This window comes from Homalodisca vitripennis, chromosome 5 (genome assembly GCF_021130785.1).
Source record: "Homalodisca vitripennis isolate AUS2020 chromosome 5, UT_GWSS_2.1, whole genome shotgun sequence".
NCBI lineage: Eukaryota > Metazoa > Arthropoda > Insecta > Hemiptera > Cicadellidae > Homalodisca > Homalodisca vitripennis.
The window spans coordinates 63,150,341-63,171,389 of NC_060211.1; the positions used below are offsets into that span (position 1 = coordinate 63,150,341).

Genomic DNA, 21,049 nt, shown 5'->3' on the forward strand with positions numbered 1-21,049 from the left:
GATACGGTTGTTAATTAACTAACAACAAATCACTTGGACTAAACAGTTGGCCCAGAATAAACTTAATCTGTTGGAATTAAATAAAAAAAGAATCTCAAAAATGGTTGTACATGAACTTACATATAAGTAATAATTGAGTATTTGTTATAATGTGATATAAACTTAACACCAAACAGGTTTAGTTTTCAATTTTGCTAGATATTTTAACTGTAAATCAAATAAAAATACTTGAAATAAAGGTAATTCTAGTAATCCAATGCAGAATGTAGACCAATGCCTAAAACATCTACGTTGGTTTGGAGCATTTGTGACTTCGAGATGGGAATCCTACGATAAGTAGCTTCCAATAAGAATGGTTCAATATGGTTATCGATAAGGAAAATTAATCAAATTCCACGACCAGTCCACAAGAATTGGCAACCGATGGAGACGAGATTTCGGATTTATTGGAGGCGATCGATCATTATGACTAATGGCGGTGAGAAATCAATCGGATGGCGGCGGCAGTGATGCAGTTGTCGCTAGATATTGATACCGTGTCGCCTGCAGTGAAGGGCTGATGCCAGATTGATGGCACCAGGGACTCACATCAGTCCTGGAATAAGATTGAGTGGCTGGCCTAGATACGATATTGCTTCTTTACTTTGTGTACTCGCTCCGTGACAACAGACTAGAAAACTTCTGAAAACGATATGAAATCGATTTCACTTAGCAACATCGATTAATATAGATCGACCATTATGATTAATGGCGTTGAGAAATTAATCGTATGGCAGCGGTGGCAGTGATGCAGTTGTCGCTAGATATTGATACCTTGTCGCCAGCAGTGGAGGGGTGTTGCTAGATTGATTGCACCAGGGACTCACTTCATTCCAAGGACAAGATTGAGAGGCTGGTCTATATACGATATTACTTTGCGTACTCGCTCCGTGACAACAGACTAGAAAACTTCTGACAACGATTAAAATCGATTTTAATTAGCAACATAGATTAATATAGATCGATCATTATGATTTATGGAGGTGAGAAATTAATCGGATGGCGGCGGTGGCAGTGATGTAGTTGTCGCTAGAAATTGATATCGTGTAGCCAGCAGTGGAGGGATGTTGCTACGAGTAGATTCATGGCACCAGGGACTCACTTCAGTCCAAGGACAAGATTGAGTGGCTGGTCTATATAAGATATTACTTAGTGTACTCGCTCCGTGACAACAGACTAGAAAACTTCTGAAAACGATATGAAATCGATTTCACTTAGCAACATCGATTAATATAGATAGACCATTATGATTAATGGCGTTGAGAAATTAATTGTGTGGCAGCGGTGGCAGTGATGCAGTTGTCGCTAGATATTGATACTGTGTCGCCAGCAGTGGAGGGGTGTTGCTAGATTGATGGCACCAGCGACTCACTTCAGTCCAAGGACAAGATTGAGTGGCTGCTCTATATACGATATTACTATGTGTACTCGCTCTGTGACAACAGACTAGAAAACTTCCTGACAACGATATGAAATCGATTTCACTTAGCAACATCGATTAATATAGATCGATCATTATGATTAATGGCGTTGAGAAATTAATCGGATGGCGGCGGTGGCAGTGATGCAGTTGTCGCTAGATATTGATACCGTGTCGCCAGCATTGGAGGGGTGTTGCTAGATTGATGGCACCAGCGACTCACTTCAGTCCAAGGACAAGATTGAGTGGCTGGTCTATTAAATGATATTGCTCCTTTGCTTGGTGTAGTCGCTCCGTGACAACAGGCTGATTAAAAACCGATGAAAGAGATATGAAATCGATTTCACTTAGCAACATCGATTAATATACATCGAGTGTAATTAAAAATCTTTCGAAATTTTCAATGACTTTTATAAATGTAAAACTTTGGTTAGGAAGTTTTAAAGTGAGTGTTTCTTAATTTACTGACACAGGACAAACATTCTTACAATAGTTCATCACGATATAATCAACATATTTTGAAATGAACGCATAGAAAACACTAACTACTACATGAATAAATGAAAATGAGAGATCTACTCGTATCTGAAGATGATCTTTAAATTTAATGATGAATTTGTCGAATGGAAATATTTCTAAGATCTTAGGTGTGTCAGAAATAATATTGGGTTATAAAGTATGGTTATAACTTTCATTAAGTCAATAATGAACGATGGATCGTTCAATTAAAAATAGTTACTACGTGTTAATAAATGTAGTTAGCTTTATTTAAAATTTTCAATTTTGACAGTAAAGCCAATTGGTCTAGACTTCCATAATCATGTTTTTTATTTATAAAGATATATATGCTCCCAAATAGCCACATTATATTAAACGATGATTTAATACACCCACGAAAATAGAGAATTAAAAATCACCTTGATGATCATCACTCCCACAGACAAGAAATTATCAAGGTGGAGCAGAAAGAAATGTACGTTAAAAATTATTTCTAATGGCTAAATGCACCTTAATTAACTAAAAAGCCTAAAACAACACTGCAGTCCCTTAAGTTTCTGTCAACTTTCATTGGTACATATCAGGTACATTTGCACAGTGGGGTAGATATGTGTTGAAGCAGTTTGTAGAGGAAATATTGGATAACGGCATCAAGAAAACATAATACGTTGCGCAACCCTGCGTTGCTACCGTAGGTCTATATTACAAAATATCTCACAGTATTACTCTTATATTAATAAAAAAAACCATTGTTATATAAAAAAATTATGCAGCTCTTTTAGCTTGTGCACATGTTTGTGTTCTCAATGACCCTTTTTATGTATTGAAATAAAACTTTCCATGAATATTCACGAAAGAGCTACTCCACACCGAAAAACGTATTTTGTTTCGGAAACAGTTTTACTGTCACAGTTTTTTAATTAAAAAGTGGAAATGTATTTGCAGAGTTGCTAAATTTTTTACATCTCAACTAACTATCCGTACTTTGTAACAATTTTGTAAAATACTTACTAAATTTGGTAAATCTTTTTCAAATTAAAAAATATATAATTTGATTACCAGAGAGTTAAAATAGAAAGGCATTAATAAAAAAGTATATTTAGTGGTCAAACATTTTTAAATACGTGTCAGAAGGTCACAGTTATTGAGAAACAGAGAGCCTTGCTGTCCCCGTATGCTAATGGTGCCACACGACATTCTTGCCATTACGACTTCCACACTCGCTTCATGACATATCCACTCTACTGTACATGATCGATATTATAGCACTTACCGCGGGTCCTGGCTCGCCTGGGTCACCCTTCTTTCCTCGCTTGCCCCGCTTGCCCGGCGGCCCGGGCGGTCCTGCAACAAACAGTAATTATCAAGCAAGGCTCCAGGTCCTGCCGCGGGCACTCGCCCAGAAGTGAGCACTGGGCGGCCGAAGCTAGGATTAAATCGGGGTGGATGATGAGGGTTGCAATTCGAGTGGAATCGGGAGAGGGTGGACGGATTAAAACGGGGAGGCTGCAGGCCGGAGGTGCAAGAGGTTCTGACAATGGATATGGGTGGGAAGAAAACACAAACACGGGCAGAAAAAACCGGAGTTATTAAAAGCAAGAAAAGATGTCCCTGATGAGTTGTCAGCCCGCATGTTGTTATCGGTTGAGCAGAGGAAAATGGGAACAAGCCTTACAGTGCTAATAAGGAGGACAAGCCTTTTGTTTTCACTGTAGAGACTTGGGTGCTACTTATTCCTATCTATGTGGAAAGAGCTGATGAGAACAGCAAATATTATATTTTTAAAAAGCTAAATTAAGCGCGTTGTTATTGGTACACATAGAATAAAAATGTATTCTGGAAACTGTCCCTGTTAGCTTTATCTCTTGGAAAAGCTTATCCAATAAGAGTAACACCCACACAAGATGTCTGCAAGAGATTGAGTGTACAGTACGGCTTCATCGCTTTGACTCCTATGATCCCCTGATAGGATTACCGAGTCGGACTGCGTCATGTTGCGGTAGTTCTGAGTGCACCCAGTGGATTCATTACAGCAACTAGTGTGCTGTCTGTTTGCACCTAATTAAGTTACACTCACAGCTCAATCAATACACTGTTTAACCTTAAAAAAACATAGAGTGTAAAATTAACTGATGATAACTTAAAACAATAAAGATTTTCCTACAACTGTACATGTACAACGATGCATTACCAAGATATTGTTCGAGTGTCTTATAAAGTAAACAAGTTCTTACCTTCTTAAGTCCGTATCCTAATTAAGTTATACTCACAGCTCAATACACTGTTTAACCTTTAAAAAACGCACTGAGTGTCAAATTAACTCATGATGACTTAAAACTATAAAGGTTTTTCCTACAACTGTACATGTACAACAATGTATTACCAATATACTTTTCGAGTGTCTTATAAAGTAAACAAGTTCTCATCTTCTTAAATTAACTGCATTATTTGAAATGCTTGAAATCGCATGACTCAAATTCCATTAACTCGTTACTTGGCAAATAATAATGAGTGTGTCGCAAAACTACTACTAGACACAGTCATGATGATATATCTGAGTGAATGTACACTACTTCAATGTTTAAAGGTGAAGTGTGTAATACCGTATTTTATTAATCTTCTAGTAGGTCAATTTACAGGAAAATATTACTGCGATAAAATTACGTTGATACCTTATAATAGGTGATCTTTCATGATTTTTTTGTAATAATTCAGTTTTCAAATATAATAAAGTTAATAATAGCAGACAAAATAATTTTACTCGTTTTTTTTGGTATCCCACCCGCATAAGGTGAACATTGTTGAAGTAAAAACGTCAACGTCTGTAATGATTATGGAGTACTTTGTGCAGGAAGTGTTTCAGCAACTTTACGTTATGTATAAATGAAGTCAGACAACATTAAAATAAACTTTCTCGCATTTCTGTAGTACTGTTATGCCGTAATATGAACTGTCAACTAAATCACTATAATCTGTTTTGTGGTTGGTATTTATTAAGATTAATAAAAATGTATATCTAAACTAAAAAACCGTTGTATTGTTTGCATAGATAACAATTACATATAAGAGCTAACAATTACCAAATAATAATCTGGAACTTATCTTTAATCCACGAATACTTATTTAACTTCTTCTTAGTTTTATAATTTATTATTTGTCAAACTGTGGCTTTTTAAGTATAAACATTTAGTTATATTATGTATCTATAGGGAAACATAGCAACACTGTAAATAAATATAAAAGATCCTGGCAAGTATATTTGTAGATGAACACTACCATATTGCTATTACAGGGCAACTCAAATAACTGGGGAGTTAATACTATCTGTTGAAAATAAAATACAAATTTCATTTTTATAAGCATGCTCAGTAATAAATAAACAAACAATTTTGATATCTAGAAGATCGCATGTTCAGACTGTTTGTACGAGTAGAATAACAAACAAACAAACAAACAGTGTTAGAATTGCTCAAGGAAGGTAAGCAATCTCTGGCTTTTCGGAAAGTCTAAAACTACAGAAATGTTTGTGTCTACAAGGTTGTGTTTGTTTCTGATATCGCACGGCGCGGCGCGGAGCACGAACCAACTCTGGGTAAATAAACAGCGCAGCGCCGAGGTGCCGTAAATATACTGACACATATTGCTGACCGTTCTCCCAATACCGGGATCCGGCTATTATTTACGGCTTTGTCGATTTCAATAACAATCAACATAAAGTACACCTCCACCTCCACCACCACACGATCTGATAGCGGAGCTGAAGTATCAAGTGTCTTCACGAGGGAACTGAGCTGAATTCGGAAAGCCACATTTCCGTAACAGCTTTCCACTATTCCCTTTCTCAAGCCTGCAATTGACAAAATGTATTTCGCACCTAATATACGGAATATAATCTAAAGGTGCATACAAAGTAATTATTTGTATTGCTGCCGAGAGCTATTAGAGGGAGTAATCAGGCAAACTGGGTTTATTTGGACGTGGAATATAATAAACCATTTGGAATGTAATGACATTAATGTGGATACCTTGGAAGCTGTAGCCAGTATTCACAAGTTATATACAGTATAATAGAACGTTAAATCCTTTCAAACATACACGCAATTAAAATTAAAATTTATATAATAACATCTTTTCATACTTCCCAACACAAAAAATTGGACTAAAATAAAATAATTTAAAAAAAACTGCATCATCATTTTCAGCTCTGTTAAATGCCTCAAAATGACACTTTTGGGGAATGGAGATCGATGTTGGAACATGTTTAATGTAAACTTAGGACTCCAAATTTAATTATTTGAGCATAAAATATTTTTAACGGGTTCAAAATCACCAGTTTTACAATTTACTATATTGTAATACTCTTAAACATTGTTGAAAAGAATTCTTATCTAATGACACCCCACTTTACAAAATTATAAATTAAGGATTATTTTTCTTCCCATTTTCTTAATTAAATATTTTTTATCAGGAAAATAAAACAAAATTACTCTTGAGGTCAAAATCAAAGTTGCCACCAACATTGGTATTTTTTATTTTACAATATTATATATATTATATATATATATATATATATATATATATATTATATAATTAATATGGTAGTTTTATAGTTAAGAAATTACAATGGTTCAGAAACATCGACACATAAGTTGAAAGTACGGCAGCAGATGTCTTCAGAAACACTAACGGCCTAATAAGCCCACCATTGTGGGAGGAAGGACACCACCGTGTCCAAAGCTATGTGGGCTGATGTTGCCTTGGGGTCGTGCCCTTTAAAGGTGAAATTGTCCGCACCAGTGCGGCGTGGCGCGGTGTTGCCCTCTACAAAACCCCGGTCACAGCAGGGCGGACAGAGCAGTCCTATTGTTCCCAACCCTTCTGTGGCTAACCAACAGCCCTCTCTGTTTGTGTAAGAATTATAAAGTAATTTGTACAGTTATGGTTGATAATTACGGGACGTGCGTTTTAAATTTTGTTGACCGATAATTTGCACCAGTTAGGTAATTGCAGTTAATTACTTACTTGTAGTAAGAATGATTTGTCTTTTTTAATAGGGTAGTATAGAATGTCAAAATATTAATAGAAAATAATTTACTAATAAATAAGTCAATTAGAAAGGTATTTATAACGGAATATGCATAAATAACAGTTTTTAAGTTGCCGAAACATTTCCTCATTATTAACTAGTTTTTTTATGTACTTGAGAGTATTGATTTTTGAGTCTGGTTCTGTATTGATATTATGTAACAAACGTGGCAAAACATGTCCTTTAATACTGGAATGTATAGGCTGGATACGGTTAAGATAATTAATTATTTTATATATAATTCCTTAACGGTTGAAAGATATTCAAACGTGAATACATCTGAAAAATCGCATGCAACTAACATATTATGTGTTTAAAATTAGTACTAAAAGTGTGTACAGCTAATTCAATGAATGGCTTTGCATGAAACCGTGGTCATCATTTGATAACTGATACCGTACAAATGCGAGTGTATCGCTTCTGAGAATCAAGGCTGTGATTGATTTTACTTCAATTTTATTCATCTCACCCGTTCAGTAAACCAGTTTAAGTACAAGGAAAAACAATGTTATTAGTTAAATAACTTTATCCTGAATATTCACATTATCATAATTTTCTGTTAAATAAACTTAATAAGTTAAGTAACTGAATGAGTACCATCAATAAAGCTGTTTATTTTTTTTCTTGAAAGTCTAATTTTTAAAATAGGTCTCGAGGTGGAAATTTGAAAAACATCATACAAATAATTCTTTTACAATAAATAAATAAAAAGGAAAGGTCCGTTTCCAATTGGTTACACTAACACTTTTATTCAAATAGTTGCACGGTTCAGCATGAAATTTTATTGTACAAAAACAAAAATTCACTACTAAAATTAGGTTTATCATGATAGAAATCTGAGATTTATTTATGATTATTGTCTTGGAATACAGTAAATATTGAGCGGGATTATCTGTCATATTATAATTGGGAGGGTAAAACTCTGTAGTAAAGTTGTTGAGTTGTAGTTAGTATATTCTAGCGTAGAACGTCACTGAGTTATAAACGTGATGCAACAACTGCAAATAGAATTACATTGACATCCTCCCTACGGCAAAACATACATGGGTACAGATTCAAATATTGTGGGCGGCTGAGCTTCATACAAAGAGCGTGAGGTCTGTATCCCACTAAATAACATTAAATGGCCTTAGATTAAAAATAAAAGTTTTATTTTACTCATAACTTATCACCATGTGCATCTTATAAATGAAATATCAGACAATTGTAAATTTTGTTAGAAAATGTGTGTTAATGAAGGACTTCGGTACAATGTAGAATGCATTGGTATAATGTTTTTCGGTACTCCTCCTCAACCTGCAAAAATACTTTTTGATCTCTATTTATTACAAAAAATGTAATATTATACAAACTAAATCACTAACGACAGTGATTATTGATAATAATTATAAAATTATTACATCGTTAAAAATGCCTACTACAATCACAATAAAACATGTTTAATATTAAATAAAATATTGAGAACTATTATATTTCAGTGTTTTTAAACAAAAACTTCTCACTTAGTTCAGTTCACGTTTGTAAGAAATATAGTTTACATTTGTCTTAGCGGTGTAACACAAAATGGATACTCTGTACTTAAGTGTCGAAATTTTTAATTATGTACGTAAAAAATATACATAATAAAATGCGAATAACAACTTTCATACAGTCTAAATTGGTTATAAAAAGTGAAGAAATTGTTACATTCTTTTTTTGTTTTGTTTCGGTAATCAAACTTTCTTTCCTTTTATATTTGTTTGGTGCAAACACCTTGATCACTTCGTTCAGATGCTGGTTTGTAGTTCATTCGTAAACTGGAAAAATTCATTTCTGTCTATCTGTCTCTCCACACGATATAATATCGAACACAAACTAACCTATAAACTTTAAACTTTGCACGAAGTTTTCTTTATATTAACAACCCTGTGTTCAATCTTGGTGCATGTTACTCCATGGGATTTGGCTGATTGTTGGCAAATATTTTAAAATTAGTCTTTTGAGTAACAATGATGGCAAAAAACGAGCGCAATAAATACATTTGTAAATAAGCTGTGCAAAACCATACGAGATTTTAAAATGTCCAAGATTAACACATGTAGGTTACTTAAACATAAAAAAATAAAAATAATTAGAGTATAAGTCAATGTTAAAATTTGGTCCCAACAGATTTGATTTCAGTGCACTGCGTTGTAGATACACATCATAATACACATCCTTTTTTTAATATGCCGGGGGGGGTGGGGGGAGGGGGTGTAAAAGGTTCTTGTCTGTATGATATACGTCTGCCTACACGACCGTAGAACGTTTAGAGAATGAATTGAGCTGTTGGCTTGAAATTTTGCATGCTATCTTAGCGAAGCTTGTTGCTTAAAACGTGTTGTAGCATACTCATACATTTTATATAAAATACCATGAATAAATGTGACCACAAACATCTTTTTTATTTCTAATGATTTTTTAATTTTTTGAATGACAGAATGAATTTTATATCTTATTTAAATAATTACTAGACCTGGTATCTAGACGTCTTGTCGTGCAGCATGCTCAATACTTAGCAAGGAGCTCGACTACTACAAGAAGTTTATTACTATTAGAATATTTAGTTTCTTTTCGGTGGCTACTAAATGATAAATTAGAAGATGCGTCAGATTAAATTGAATTGTGGACAAATTGTTGTACCGCGTGTTTTCCTCTTTTGAATCACAATCCTTCAAATAATATAATTTGTTTTGCGTTTCTTACATAAACCTATTTTAATACTTAATTTTAAAATGTTAAGTTTTTTTATTATTTCATAAAGAATTACAATAATTTAGGGCTTTTTCATAAGTAGGATTAACAGCTGAGGATAACGATTAGGATTGCCGATAGCCGACCGGTCTATGTCGTCAAAATTTGGATCTGAGTTTAAGATAGCGAAGATTCAAATTCTCTCTGTGGTCGTGGCACTTTTTATCAGTACCATCGACCTTGTACTGTTTCAACTCTTCCCATTATTGTTTTTGATACGATACTCGCTCAGGCTAGTGGCCCAAATGGACGGGCAGAATAAGGTATAAAAGGGATCAGCCTCTTCTTTAAATAAAAAGATACAGTATGTTTATTGGAATAGAACAATTTTAAATTGATTATGAAGATAGTTTTTTTCTCTTAGGATAAGAAACTTATCAAATGTGCCTAGTTTTATAAGGTACTTTGCGCTGCATCCGGAGTGACATGGTTTACAATCATTCATAATTTACAAATGGCTCACTAAGAAGTTGTTGAATGATGCGTGTTTGAAGAGTGCTTGACAAATAAAACCTACACAAACATAAAACACCTACATAATTCAATAGATTTGTTATAGAGAATCTCGGCTAACACTCGCGATTAACATCCAGATAAAATAGAGCGCAGTATAAAACGACCGTCACGCCTATTAGGGCAATTAGGATGGGCGCCACTGGATTTAAATTGAATCCGAGGTAGCGGATATAATTGGGGGCTGGGCAAGAACGGTGATTAGGAAAGCAAAGACTGTTGTGGAGATTGCCGCCAATATAATAGGGACTAATGACAGAAAGTAAAACGGGGCAATCAACCGTGATTGTGGCAATCTGGTCGAATTGAATCTGCTGAGCCCGCGCCGGGCCGGGCGTGGCGTGTGCGTCTGTCTGTGCAGGACACGGTTCCTAGCCGCGCCTTTCCGGTCAAGGCTGATGATGTTTTGTCCACTGCCCTTCGCGCTTCGTTGGTGTCTTGTATCTTTCAACCAAGACTGTTCGTCACGTCGTACGTACCAATTTTTACGAACAAAAATCCATTTTTATTTCAAGATATTTGATGAAATTACGTGTTCTTAATATAAATAAAAAAAAACCTAGGAAAGATTGTTTTTCATATGATCTAGGAATTTACAACCCATCTGTACTCAATAAAAATTTTAATGTGCAAACGTTTATGCTAATCATCAATATTTGTTTCAATAAAGACCATTTTATAATATTTACATAACTTAAATAGTGGGCTATTACGCTTTACAAACCTGTTATCAGCTCACGGACCCGTGGAAGTAAACACAAAAAGTAACAGTTCTCTTAAAAGTAAACTGTTCTTTACTTATAACTATTTATACTGTATATCGTGTGAAGAATACGGATTATGTGTTTCCCAATCTTAAAAAAACAGTACTACGTTAACGTATCGGCCATTAATGTCGTCATTGACAAACCATAAAATATAATGCATATTTAATGAGATATTTCAAGATGACGATATGTGAAATCTGACGTTCTTACGAGAGTTCTGGAAACAATTTTTTGTTTTAGAACTACTTAGAGGTCAAGCACAGATCTGTTAGGTGTACGTTTTTTTAACACTATTTGTAGTCTCAGTAAGATTAGGTGTGTACACATCACAACTTTGCAATCGGAGTTACAATACGTTGACATAAATTTAAAAAGTCTCATATTTTTATACCAAATTTGCATTTGGAAAAACTTTCTAACTGGGTATATCTATATAAGGTTGGAGTACGCCACATGCCGTAACAGGCTTCGCTTGGGTTTCATCTAAAACTTCGTCTACAGCTCAATTTATTCTCGTATATTCAATAGGATAGACAATACAATCATAGAGAAAAAAAATTAACATCCTCCCGCTAGAGAATTGAGTGGAGGGCTTCAATAACGCTCAGCCAAATTCCATGGTTGGGCATACACAATCAATGAACTTATTTTTGCCTAAGTAAAAATGAAACTTAAATTTTAAGTCTACAGACAAAGTCTTTCTCAAAATATCTTGTCATATAATACATTCACATTTTTCTTCATTAAGTTAAATTTTATTACAGTGTTTAGGTAATAAAAGTCCAAATACCAAGTCACCAAAAGATAATGTATATATTTATATAATGTGTATGTTTTGGGTTAGTTAGGTAGGCTATATCTGTTAATATGCCATCTTGGAACTCAGTGTTACTTATATATAAATGAAGCTTCATGCTTAATGTCAAGACTATAGGCCTGGTTGTTTTTAAGACATCATGTGGACAGACGTAGAGGAAAGCAGAAATAAACTTGTTCTAGCCTTTCGAGTGTATGCTTCGCTAACACTTAGCAAAAAAAAATTGGCCAAAAAGTTAAAGAAAAGGAAAAACTACATTATTGCTAGCAGGTAAAATATTGTACTAATGTTTCGCCATTCCAAGGAACCTATTTGTAGTATAAATGTAAAAAACAAACGACCACGCTAGATTTCACAGAAAATTTTGTGGCGGAGAGAGAAAAAGTGTTTGTGAGCGGTTCCCACTAATGAACATTACAAAGGCCAAAAGAGCAGCAGTGTCAATAGTTAGGGGCGACTCAGAGATACAGCCACGCGTTCGTCTTTACAGCCATTGCTTTTGTTATTTTTATAGCACTTTACTGACCTAATAGCCATAAGAATAATGTTTTAAATCTATATACCATTTAAGGTAATCAATTTAGAAATAACTAAAACATTAATTTATCTTATGTAAATTAATCCAGAAAATATAAAACATTTTTAATGTTGTAATACAATAATGTTAACTACCTGTCAAACGTCTTTTTGTTTTCTCACTATCTTAATATACTATTTAATAATTAATATCAACCTTTACATTTACAAAACAATATTGTGAAGAGTCTCAAAGTGTATGTTATTATAAAGAATTACAACTCAAGAGCTTAATAGTGTTAGAAGTAAATACAAATATGCACCTTTAAAGTTACAATAAGCAGAATTAAATGTATAAGTCTTAAATTAGTGGCATATGCATAAATTTAAAGTGCAGAGTTGAAGCAAATATGATGGAAAATAATAAAATCCAAATCTCACCAGATGAAGAATATAACTGTGGGACAGATTCCTGCTCTTATGGCGCGCAACATTATTTTTTAAAGTGCATTAAAATCAGAAGAGAAATTGAGAGTATTTACTGTTTATTATTAATTTTTATATTTACAAATTATTTTTAACTATTAATGAGAAATAAGGAAACTAATATTTTTAATTGTTTCTAAATGAACTGTTATACTATTTTATTTTTGTGAAATTTATCTCGATATTTTAATAACTTAAAATTAGAAAGAGTTACAATATTTCTCGTTTAAAATTTTAAGTTACCGCATGGAAGCAAATATTTTAATATTATTGCAAATATCTGAAACGTTTTACTGAATAAAAGTTCTGTGAGCCGAAAAGTAACCTAGTTTTAATTAATTGATAGAGGAATTCTTTCTAGAAATAAATCCATCATCAGCCTAAGGGTGGTGTTTTGATGATCGAAAGGGTTAAAAATTGCGATTTATCAATTTTATATAGGTCTCATGTATTTTCTTTAAACACATAACCAACCGTTAGGCACATAGATAATAGTAAAAATCAGTGGCAGCCAAGAAAAAAAGAAACTGGAAGGTATAGTTTGCGGACATATAGTAGTCAGCCACATAATCGGACATTACTTGGTTAGCTGAAGCCGACTTAACTTTTAGTTTCGTGCCTGTTGGTTGGTTTCAAATGTGTGAAGCTAAATAAAGTACGAGCCGTGAAATGTTTATTGTTTGACATTATTAATTCTTTATATGTTCCCCATTTTGGCCTGTGTCTAAACTAACTTAGCAGACGATCGATTCGAAGTGAGAATCATCTTTCAATTTCTCGCAATTTCTAGAAAACGACACATTTTATTCTGGATCTCTGGCTAAATCCAAAGTGAAAAATTTCAGTTTGAAAAATTGAAGACACCAACACAAACACTTAAACTGATAATGATCAAACGGATTTAGGGCAAGTTTGTATGTCTTTTAAAATTCTACATGGACATTATGATCTTAAATGCCTTTCTAATATTCTAGAAAACGGTAGTACCTACACTAAATCACGTGTCACGCCAAATCCTATAGATAGACAAGTACCATAATTATCGCCTAAATGTACATAAATATCTATAGGTCAGTTCGTTCTCAAGATATGACGTCTCTGTCGTGGACAGAAATGCAATTTTGCCAAACCCATCACTAACGCTCAGCCAGTAAGTGTGTAACAATGTGACCTTCACAGCTTTTAACCAAGGTTGCGGCAATTTGTTTCTGTGAAGGAAGAATTCATCACATCATGGAAGTCCATTAAGTTACATAATGTTACATGGATAAAACAATAACGATCCTCAGCATTCCTGGAATCGAGCTGATATAATTACCTATGCGCCGTATTTCTCAATGTTATTACGTTATGTACATCATATATGATAGGGATTAGAGTTGGAGTTACCTTTCATGTAATGTTCTAATGGAAAGGTCAGAAGCTATAATATATTTCAATTTATGAACCAATAATTGTATGTTGTAAATTAACTGCACTTGCAGTAATACAGTACTGTTGTTTCAATAGTGTGTGCATCATTAGGCAACAGATAAGGAATTTGAGTAACTATTAAGTACATTATTAACATTTTTATAATGTACGTTTTTACGTAAATACCACTAAACCTTAATTTATTCACATTAAGTGATGATGTGGGACATATGCACTTAAAAGAACTCTGACAAGAAATTTAACAAATAAGTGAGAAAGTTGTATTTGCTATTCTGTAATCGAAAAACTGTATCCCTTAGATAAATTTACAGGTTCCACAACTATGCGGCATGACATTTAACAGTTTCCCTCCCATCTCCTCCCCGCACTCCAGCCAGCTCCTCCCCGCAGAGCAGCAGTCGCCGAGACGATGTTGACTCGCGACTGCGGTTCGCGCTAACATTTTATTGTGGAACTTCAGCTCAAAGCGCCAGACTTGGCGGAACTCCTTCAATAGATTTATTGGTGAAGAGTTGTCCCGGCCACAGTCACTAAATTCAATTTGCTTCCAGCCGAGGGATTTCAGATTTATTCGTACCCACTAAATTTTTTATGTTTGAACATCAAAGCACAAGCGGCGACGACATAGATTGGAAAAGTAGTTTTTGAGAACATTTCTTGTAAAGTGAATGCCGTAAACAAAGTTAAGAATAAGTCGGCTGTCATGGCTGCCAACTTAACCGTAGCCCATTAGAACAATGTTAATACTCTTGCACTTTTACACCCTTATTTTTAGTCATATAAATATCGGAGATGTGTTATTTTAAGTACGTAATTAATACGCATCCAGCGATGTTTTAATAGGTTATTGGAAAAACATTCAAAATTTATTATAATTCATCGTTAAATATTAGAAAATTATACACTATAAAAGAATTTAAACCGTTTTTGATGTATATTAATTATATCTTTAAAATTAGACATGGACATTAACGCTGGGCATTAAAAATAAGGGCGTAAAACTGCATGAAGTTTACCATTGTTTTAGGGTTTTGTAAATGGAGTGGGCCTTAATGAATTAGGATTACTCACTTCAGAATTAATACAGATGCGTTTACTTCAACTGTTGGACATCTATGCATTGAAATAAAGTCTTTATTTGAGAAAAATAATTAATTTTTACTGCTCCATCTAGTAAATTGAGTTGTATTGAGAGAACATTGCACAGTTCTATTAAATCCAACGAAACACGTTTATTTAAAAACCCAAGTAACGGAAGCTAATTGGTAATGAACAGTTCATTTAATACTGGAAGAACTTCAGCAGCTGCAATAACAATCTAGAATCTCCATAATTACTTGATGGCTTATAGGTATGAACTATGATTGTTGGATAACTCACTGCTCTCACTTTCTTGAATAAATAGGGTACGCAGTACCTTATTCATAGGGTAGGTTTTTGTTGGTAAGGAACTTGAAAAAAGAGTTACATTTAAAGAAATCATTGAAGGACCTAAGTAGAGCACACTACTACTTCAACATTTAATATTTTACCTAGTTAAAACGCTAATTAATCTTTCTTCCACATCGATACGTAACGTCTATTACTTTTCGTTTACCACATACAATTTTTGAGTAAATTAACCCTAAAAAGATAATATACTGATTGTTCTGGCCCTTGGGGTAAATGAAAATGTAAAATTGTTAAGGAGCATTTTTTTATATTTCAGAGAGAGGGAATTGACAAATAAAACATTGTATTTAAGCAAAGTATTATCTGGATAAATGTAGCGTACACGTATGGTTTAAGATGTGTGTGTTTTAAATGTTTAAAAAAATATTGGTCGACAAGTTTTTCATCTACGTCTTTTCTAAAGCTAAAGAGGAAAATATTTCTATTATTATTATTATTTATAATAGATATTTATGTTTACCTACAGTAGTTTCCCAGTATTAAAGATTTTTAAGTGTTGTTGTGACACATTTTACAGATCATTTCATCCGTTTTCATTTTTCTATTATAAATAGATCTTTTTATTCGTGAACAGATGAGAAGTATTTAATAATATAACTCAAAGTACAGTTTACCAATTTTAAATATATATATTACGTTAGTTTAATGCAATTTGCACGTATTTTTCGATATTGAACTAAACAGTTAAGTTATAGATGCATTCTCAATATTGTTTATAGTCATAGTTACGAAATCCGTACGTTATCACCACCATCAGGTTTTAAAGAATAGGTAGAAAAGTGGTTCGAATAATAATATCAATATTTAGATTTAACTTGCTTCGACCCTTATAACAGTTAAGTTAAAAATGCATTCTCAATTGTTTATATTCATAGTTAGGTAATCCGTACGTTATCACCACCATATGGTTTTAAAAAATAGGTAGAAACGTGGTTCGGATAATAATATCAATATTTAGATTTCACTTGCTTCGACCCTTATAACAGTTAAGTGTAAAATGCATTCTCAATTGTTTATATTCATAGTTACGTAATCCGTACGTTATCACCACCATATGGTTTTAAAGAATAGGTAGAAACGTGGTTCGGATAATAATATCAATATTTAGATTTCACTTGCTTCGACCCTTAAAACAGTTAAGTTAAAAATGCATTCTCAATTGTTTATATTCATAGTTACGAAACCCGCACGTTATCACCACCATCTGGTTTTGAAGAATAGGTAGAGACGTGGTTCGGATAATAATATCAATATTTAGATTTCACTTGCTTCGACCCTTATAACAGTTAAGTTTAAAATGCATTCTCAATTGTTTATATTCATAGTTACGTAACCCGTACGTTATCACCACCATATGGTTTTAAAGAATAGGTAGAGACGTTGTTCGGATAATAATATCAATATTTAGATTTCACTTGCTTCGACCCTTCAGTTAAGTTAAAAATGCATTCTCAATTGTTTATATTCATAGTTACGTAACCCGTACGTTATATTTAGATGGTTCATCAATATTTAGATTTCATCGACCCTTATAACAGTGCATTCTCAATTGCATAGTTACGTAACGTACGCTGGTTTTGAAGAATAGGTAGAGACGTGGTTCGGATAATAATATCAATATTTAGATTTCACTTGCTTCGACCCTTATAACAGTTAAGTTTAAAATGCATTCTCAATTGTTTATATTCATAGTTAGGTAATCCGTACGTTATCACCACCATCTGGTTTTAAAGAATAGGTAGAAACGTGGTTCGGATAATAATATCAATATTTAGATTTCACTTGCTTCGAGCCTTAAAACAGTTAAGTTAAAAAATGCATTCTCAATTGTTTATATTCATAGTTACGTAACCCGTACGTTATCACCACCATCTGGTTTTGAAGAATAGGTAGAGACGTGGTTCGGATAATAATATCAATATTTAGATTTCACTTGCTTCGACCCTTATAACAGTTAAGTTTAAAAATGCATTCTCAATTGTTTATATTCATAGTTACGTAATCCGTACGTTATCACCACCATATGGTTTTAAAAAATAGGTAGAGACGTGGTTCGGATAATAATATCAATATTTAGATTTCACTTGCTTCGACACTTATTCAAAGTATCAAACACATGATATGAACAGTCATAGGAAGCTAAAAAACAATATATTATGATTATAAGTATTTGCCTCGTTTTATAATTATCACATTTCGCAAAGGAATGTCCTAACGCATATTGTGGGTAATTTCATCCCTACAATACGTCGATGTCGAGTTCTGCTCTCTAGGTATCTAATTCACCTTTGAGTGGTTTCAAGTACGCGAACATCAATCACAAGACTCCAACAACTCCAAGGTGACCCAGTGATTGTCACTGCCGCCATAAATCGTACCCAGAGACACTCCTCACATCACTACGGCGGGGTGCGAGACTTGGCTCGGTATACAGCTAAGGCGTGTCACCACTAATAAACATGTCCACACTGAGTTACACGCGGTGTGGCTAACCGTAATGGACGCTCGATCATGATCTTAATGATCTTTGATAATAAAGTCACAGTAAACACGTCTGTATTGTTGTTCCGGGTGTTTATTATAGCGTTGGTGGGAACTACTGCTCAATCGACATTCCACAATTCCGCTCCCTGTCTTGGCGAACACTATACAGGGTCTATAAATTACTCCATCAAACATCACCGTTTGATTTTTCAGTTCAAAATAAGTAGAAAATGGCATATAAAGTGTAATTCTATCTGGTTTAGTTTACTGTCTGTCTGGCTGTTTGTGGTTGTCAGCAGACAAACATTACACCCTTTAATTAAATAAAGGGATAAAGCTCAAACATCGCAATAGGTTTAGTTTAGTTAAGAACTGTTTCAGTGTCATAAGATATCGTATTCTTCAGTCTTCCACCTTCCTTAGTTCGGATTAGACGTGTTGGTAGTCCTCTTAGCTCCTGTGCAATGACATCGCTTATTCCATGCCACTCGTCTATTTGTTATGTATCACTTAATTATCCACCTTTAAGTGGATATCCATTGCTGCACTTTTGAGTTTATAAGTGTTTTTTATATATTAGAGTTTTCTAAACATGAGGAACGGGGGATATTTCAATCCTCGAAACGTAGAGTTATACTTATTTGTTACTTACATCGATGGAAAATATTCGACATCCTACTATCGATTCAAATCATCCATTGTTAGTAACAGATTTGTTTCTTTTTTTACAGGCTTTAAACATAGCATAATCATTAATAATAAGAAAAATACTATTATAACACATTGTCACTACCAAAACTATTGTTTATCCACAATCCTAAATGCACAGTTTGTATCTGCAGTAGGGTCCCGATACTCCTGGAACGCATTACAAGCAGACAAATTGCTTGCTCAGGTTGCTGCTGTTTAGGCATTTCTCAGGGCGGGCGGGACAAATGTCTGGGATCACTGCTCTCCGGGTCATCTGTTTCTGGCGGTGCCACCCCCGGCATATTTACTTCCCTTGTCATCCCTGACGTCTGGTATTCACGAGCCATCCCCTGCGTTTGATAAAATATAGTGGGGACGGAATAAGTAATGCTCCTAATAACATCTTGAATATATAACGCATTTTTGGTTTCTTTCCTACTAAGGGACGGTTAAATAATTACAATGGCGCATATTTTTGTATACTTTCTTTCACAACTGAAAACTATGGAAAAGTATTTACAAACGTCATTAATTATAGAAAAAGATATAAATAAGGTTAAAATTTGCACCGTACAACCACATTACTCGATAGAGAGATTTCCTTTATGAATGGAATAAATCGTCAGCCAAGTTAGTTTTTACGGAGGTCAAAATTTAAAGGTATCGATTTTAACCCTTCGAAATAAGTGTTAAAAATATGAAAGGATAATGTTTTCCTCAAAATATATTTTTCTTAGCTTGGCACATCTAAAACCAACCGTCAGACCAAACCGTAAATATTAAATATTTACTTGTATATATTTACTTATATATTTACGTATATATTTACTTGTACATATTAAAATGTAAATATTAAATCACTGTCAGCTAATTTTGTAAACACCCTTAAACTAGTGACAACTTTATCTCTTTGTCTGACGGTGACAAAAGTATTATTTATTTGTGTTACGGTCGGTTTAAAGAGTATCAACTTAGAAAAATTATAATATGAGAAAAAGCCGTTTCATTTATAACCCTTTCGATGCTCTCCCGTTGCGACCTCCAATAAAATTAGTCTAGCTGACCATCGATTCTTTTCTTTTAATTCCTCTATCAATTACATGAAAAACTAGGCTGTTTGTTTGTACAATGCATATTGGCTCTCGGCTCCTGGTCTATTATAGTAATTATGTGTGTTAAACATAAAAGCAACAACAACAATAATGTAAACAGCTGATAGACATAAGAATATAAACACCTTGCAAACATAAACATCAGGTAGGTAATATGTTGATAGATTAGTGATATTAAAGAAGAAATAATAAACAGTTTGTAACCTTTAAAGAAATATGTAGGAATAAGAACAATTTTTACTATAATATTTAAAAGTTCACCTCTTTTTTATTAACCCCGAACTGGCAGTTAATTCTTCTAAAACTGGAAGACTGTTTTGGCTGATTTGGGGACATTTTATCAAGTTTGTAAAACACCTTTGTTTGATGTAAACGTATGTTTGGCATTGCTTTGTTACTAGAACTATAAATACTGTAATTTATAACAAAAATTCTTCATATAAATATTTGAAATTTTCCTTGTTAATTTTTAAAGTTATAAAATATGGTTGTAAAATATAAGATAATGATAGGGTAGGCAAAATATAAGATAAAACCTAAAAAAAATAATGTATGTAAATAGATTTAAAATTCTAAATGAAATATATTTTTATAATGTATAGTTTTATAAATATTTAGTAGTTAGTACATAAACTAGAAAAATACAAAAAAGTCATAATTTTTAAATACAAACTTATAAAACAAAGCGTAGATATCACTAAACACTTTTGGTCTTCTAATGCACCTATATAAATATAAAAATATAAATACGATATATTTAACTCACAATAATTAATTAGCAAAACAAGACACTAGTTAGTGTACACAGAACATTGAAATACTCATTGTTTGTTTCACTGTTTGTCACAATCAACAAAAAAGAAAACATTAATATATGATGTTATCTAGCTGTTCATCACATTTCCAATGGTGTACTTCAATGGTTCTTTTGACGTTATCAGTACTGTTGTGAGGAGAGCAAGC

At 33.5% G+C, this 21,049-nt stretch overlaps 1 protein-coding gene across 16 annotated transcripts in view; it reads right to left on the reverse strand.

The window, feature by feature from the left end:
* The window catches only part of LOC124362306 (collagen alpha chain CG42342-like), a 535,020-nt gene that overhangs the window by 240,874 nt on the left and 273,097 nt on the right, over nucleotides 1–21,049 (reverse strand). For all 16 annotated transcript variants that reach the window (XM_046816688.1, XM_046816693.1, XM_046816687.1 and 13 more), the window contains exon 2: nucleotides 3,231–3,301. In XM_046816688.1, the coding sequence (XP_046672644.1) occupies nucleotides 3,231–3,301 (71 nt within the window). The remainder of the gene's footprint in view (nucleotides 1–3,230; nucleotides 3,302–21,049) is intronic.